General features: G+C 36.2%; 1 protein-coding gene across 2 annotated transcripts in view; it reads left to right on the top strand.

Moving 5' to 3' along the window:
* Positions 1 to 5,648, top strand: part of LOC106467832 (discoidin domain-containing receptor 2-like) — a 64,733-nt gene that overhangs the window by 41,495 nt on the left and 17,590 nt on the right. For both annotated transcript variants that reach the window (XM_022396830.1, XM_022396823.1), the window contains exons 4-5: positions 850 to 1,029; positions 2,205 to 2,546. In XM_022396830.1, the coding sequence (XP_022252538.1) occupies positions 850 to 1,029; positions 2,205 to 2,546 (522 nt within the window). The remainder of the gene's footprint in view (positions 1 to 849; positions 1,030 to 2,204; positions 2,547 to 5,648) is intronic.

Below are 5,648 nucleotides of genomic sequence, written 5' to 3'. Positions count from 1 at the left end.
TTAATCATCACGTTATGTAACGGCAGAATTATCATTAATCATCACGTTATGTAACGGCAGGATTATCATTAATCATCACGTTATGTAACGGCAGAATTATCATTAATCATCACGTTATGTAACGGCAGGATTATCATTAATCATCACGTTATGTAACGGCAGAATTATCATTAATCATCACGTTATGTAACGGCAAGATTATCATTAATCATCACGTTATGTAACGGCAGAATTATCATTAATCATCACGTTATGTAACGGCAGAATATTCCAGTATGACACGATGATACGATTGTAATTATAAGTCTCCATTGAAAGAATAAGCTGTGAATAGGTTATCACTTTTAGTTTATGAAATTCGGCTTCTTTGTATTTAACATAGTACAAATTATCTTAAAGCAGCTACAAAAGCAGTTAATAACATATTTCAAATTAAATCACAATATCCTACAAGCTTAGTTTCATCAATTATATGAATTCAGCCGCATGTAGAATTTGGTATTTTCATCTCTGTATGTGTTACAAAAACACTGATATGTACACATTTCATATAAATATACCCGATTGTTGAGTTTTAATCCCTTTTGTTTGACTTCTAACAGTGTTACAAAAACACTGATATGTACACATTTCATATAAATATACCCGATTGTTGAGTTTTAATCCCTTTTGTTTGACTTCTAACATAATATCGAGCTGCATTTCAGATATTTTCGTAAATGTTACCCGCACATACACGTATGCTCGAACACATTTTTACCATAAGTTATTAATAAAGTGTGTAATTAGTCTTCCTAGGTTAACATAATTAAGATTGATTGGAACTTTTATTTATTTTATTTCCAACAGAGGGCATTATTTCCTACTCTATGCCTCAAGGAGAGAGGCGAGGCCTAGAACTTGACCTTTCTGACGACACTTACGACGGGGTTAAAGATGATAGCTATCTCAATGGCGGTCTGGGTCAACTGACAGACGGTGTCGAAGGCGACGACAATTTTAAGGCGGATGCTGACGGATATGGGAAAGGTTTGTTTGCCTAATTGTAAAATATACAATCAGCTACGTTAGAACAATAACTTTTTTACAATGTTCTGTTAAATATAAAGCGTACGGAATGTTCACGAAACGTTGTGTCTTCTGTAAACTGTTTAAAGTTTATTGTGGTGAAAGTTAAAACTGAAATTGTACGCATACACAGATCACCACCCATTTCGTTTTCATCTGTAAAGTTTGAATTGGAACATGTACTATTATGCTGCCATCTTGCGGATGCGATCTAACAAAGTCCACGTCTCCTAATTAATACTTCTTGGACACTCTGAAATATATACATACTAAAAAAGGATATTGATTGTTTTATGTAGGTTCGTGCACAACATTTTTGTTCGCCTTCATAGCTTTTCAATGGAATAACTCAAGTTGTGTCAACGCATCTGTTAAAGATTAGTTTCAGCTTGTTATTCGAGATCTAATTAATGCATTTTCTTTGCTACTGCATGAGCGTGTTTAGTCAATTTCTCAGTTTCTATCACTTTCAAATCAGACCCGGCATGGCCAGGTGGTTAGGGTGCTCGACTCGTCCACCAAATATGCTCGCCCTTTCAGCCGTGGGGGCGTTATAATGTGACGGTCAAGCCCACTATTCATTGGTAAAAGAGTAGCCCAAGAGTTGGCAGTGGGTGGTGATGACTAGCTGCTTTCCCTCTAGTTTTTCACTACTAAATTAGGGACGGCTAGCGCAGATGGCCCTCGTGTAGCTTTGCGCAAAATTCAAAAACAAACAAACAAGCACTTTCAAATCAATTCACCTTTTACTTGTGATCATGTTTTTGAATGAATGAATGTATATGTGCTTAGATTAGGCTTGCTGTGTATTCACTAATAACTATACCAACACATTTTCGCATCTAACTACTTATCTCTTTATTCATTTATTAATATTCATCGACATGAGTACTTTTAGTATCTGTACGTGTATTATTATCTGATTTTAGCCCTTAAACTAGTTATCTGGTCTTATATCTGCTCAGGTTATTTCCTTGCTATATACTAACTGTATTTTTTCTGCATATATCCCTGAATGTCCGGTTATCGATTTATTTTGCTACTTATCCCATTCTTCAGTTTGTTTTATTTTCAGCAACGATCCCGAGTAAAGTTCTTTTGCCAATTTCATAGAATTTATATTTTTCTGTCGCCAGGCTACGAGTGGGTGGGATGGAAAAACGACTCATCCTTTTCTAGGCCTCTTCAGATTGTATTTGCCTTCGACTCAGTTCGCAACTTTTCGTCTCTCTACTTCCACTGTAACAACATGTATACCAAAGATGTTCAGGTATTCGCCACGGCCAAACTCTGGTTCAGCATCGGAGGCAAGTACTATCCGAATGATCCCCTCCGCTTCTCCTACATGGCTGACACGTATAACGATAAGGCTCGGAACGTAACAATCTTCCTGCATCACCGGATTGGCAAGTTTGTAAAGGTCGAGTTAACATTCGCCTCGCGCTGGATTCTCATCAGTGAAGTCTCCTTTAGTTCCGGTGAGAAGATTAGTAACCGATACGAGCAGTCTTTTCCTGCAATATTTTCTTTATATTTACTAACCTATTATTGTATGCATACTTGTAACAGTTTGCTCATAAGACAGTTCTTGTAAGCTAGTGGTATGATAGAAAATTTCTCTCATTTATTCACTAGCCAAAACACCATTTCTACAGAATACATAATGATCAGTTGGTTTCAGTCTTGCTCCTATAACAGGTAGAAGACACAAGAATCACTGCGTCAGTTTTTTACAGCTAGGCCTAATAACGAAACCATTAGTTTCCACCAAGAGCTAAAAACCTCTTTGTAAACCACCAATATTTACTAATATATATACAGTTAAACCAAAACTACACATGTATTTAAGAAAAGAGAGAGAAAAAAGAGTAAGCAATTGGGTAATGCTATATTGATATTGGCATTTAATTTCTTTGTATGTATTAATATAACTAATTATCTACTCACGTCTACTCTGCTTATTACAAATTGTAGCTGATTTTGATTGATTTGGTTTACACGCACCAGCTAAACTACTAGATCTCCTCCATCCAATTATGGAGTCTTTTCGCAGCACGTTTGTCATTGCGCATTTCAGGAAGCGTGGCGCCATCTGTAGTTCAGAAACACAGACCACAAGGAAGCAATCGCCCGGTAGCAGCTATATTTACTTTTTTACTGTATTATTATTATTATCTATTATTGCGATTGTAAACATAATGCTTCCTTTATGGAAACACGCATAAGAATCTAAACATAACGTCTGTATCTACCGGTAGATATACTTTCAGCTTTTCGTAAAACAGTCATAATGCTATTCCGAAGTTAGTTTGAGTTTCAGAAGAATATAGTTCCTTATATAATCCATGAGAATTCATTAGTGTAAGTTATAACAAGCATGACGAACAACACTGGAGCACAGATCTCATTATTGTATTATTGTACAGGGAAATCAGAATTTTATGAGACAACAGCTGGAGTTATTGCAAGTAATCAACTTAATATTTAATGTGATATTTGGCAAAAACAACTCCAAGTTTTACAATGTTAACCTTGTCACCATAAACTCAGTATATTCTATGTATGATTACAAAACTATTTATATGAAATAGATGTTTTGCAACAATAAACTAATTTTAAGCGTTGTCGATCTTCTTATATTGCAACAAAATATGTATAGAAATAATTCAAATATCTATTTAAAAAAAATTTAAATATTAAATTAATACCCGTTTGTTTGGAATCAAAACCCGGTTTCTAGCGTTGTAAGTCAGCAGACATACCGCTGTGCCACTAGGGGGCAAATTAATACCCGTTTGTTTGGAATCAAAACCCGGTTGCTAGGGTTGTAAGTCAGCAGAGATACCGCTGTGCCACTAGGGGCAAATTAATACCCGTTTGTTTGGAATCAAAACCCGGTTGCTAGCGTTGTAAGTCAGCAGACATGCCGCTGTGCCACTAGGGGGCAAATTAATACCTACCGTACTCGGTAAATTTATCACTAACTCTACTTATTTGCAGCAATAATGGAAATCTAGACGAATCTATTTAGATTTGTAATTTTCCTTTATATCGCACACAAACTCCATTTCAAGCATTTCGTGTAATAACTAAATACAATAAAATGGCATTATATCAATATAAAGCTATTGATTATAAGATTATTGTTCTCTACGTAACGCCATATTTCGGAGTAATATTTATTGGAAAAAAAAAATCCACAGAATGATGTTTATCGCATTGTACTACTTTCTGTACACTACTTACTTAGAAGAAAATGATAGAAAGTATAGATTTTAAATATATTTTTCAAAAAAGTATTTAAAAAACATACGAAAATAATGTAAATATTGATATAATGTGTTAAAGTGTTTGAATAGATTGTAACTCATCCTATCATGAATGTTTCATTTAGGATGTGGTTATGGGCGCTCAACTCGCAATCTGCGGGTCGTGGGTTCGAATCCCTGTCACACCAAATATGCTCGCCATATCAGCCGTGGGGGCGTTATTATGTGACGGTCAATCCCACTATTCGTCGGTAAAAGAGTAGCCCAAGAGTTGGCGGTGGGTGGTGATGACTAGCTGCCTTCCCTCTAGTCTTACATTGCTAAATTAGCGCAGATAGCCCTCGTGTAGCTTTGCGCGAAATTCATAACAAACCAATCATTTAGAATAATACTTCTGGTTGGTGTTTCCTCGTGTGGTAATGTTGAAATATTATTTCCCTTTCTTAATTGAAACCAGATATTCACAAATACAAAAACAGAAATGTTTAACAATAAATTTATTTGCATAAGTTTATTGTGGGTTCAGGTCTTTAGGTATAGTAGTCTTTATGGTAAAATTATGAATTAGAAATAGCGAGTGAAAGAAATCTCAGAGATTAGTATGTTAACAGAAGTTACTGAGCGTGTCTGCAGCAGTGGAGTTTTCTGGAAATAGCCAGTAGGTGGCTTCTTTAGAGTATCCAAGAAAGGCAACCCATTTCTCATAAACTTTCAGTCAGAACGCTTTGGAACATTTAAACCTTTTTTTAATAAGTAATACTTTAGCTGTTTCTCAAATCCGACAACATCGTCTGTATAACTCCTGCTGGTCCGACACACACTGACTTCTGCTGGGCCAACACACACTGACCTCTGCTGGGCCAACACATATCAATTTTTATTGAGCCAACACACACTGACCTCTGCTGGGCCAACACAAATCAACTTTTACTGAACCAACACACACTGACTTTTGCTGGGCCAACACATATCAACTTTTACTGAGCCAACATACATTAACTTCTGCTGGACCAACACAAATTAACCACTACTAGGCCAACACATATCAACTTTTACTGAGCCAACATACATTAACTTCTGCTGGACCAACACAAATTAACCACTACTAGGCCAACACAAATCAACTTTTACTGAACCAACACACACTGACTTTTGCTGGGCCAACACATATCAACTTTTACTGAGCCAACATACATTAACTTCTGCTGGACCAACACAAATTAACCACTACTAGGCCAACACATATCAACTTTTACTGAGCCAACATACATTAACTCCTGCTGGACCAACACAAATTAACCACTACTTGGC

This window comes from Limulus polyphemus, unplaced genomic scaffold, assembly GCF_000517525.1.
Source record: "Limulus polyphemus unplaced genomic scaffold, Limulus_polyphemus-2.1.2 Scaffold83, whole genome shotgun sequence".
NCBI classification, from domain to species: Eukaryota; Metazoa; Arthropoda; class Merostomata; order Xiphosura; family Limulidae; genus Limulus; species Limulus polyphemus.
This window is presented reverse-complemented; position numbering and strand designations above follow the sequence as displayed.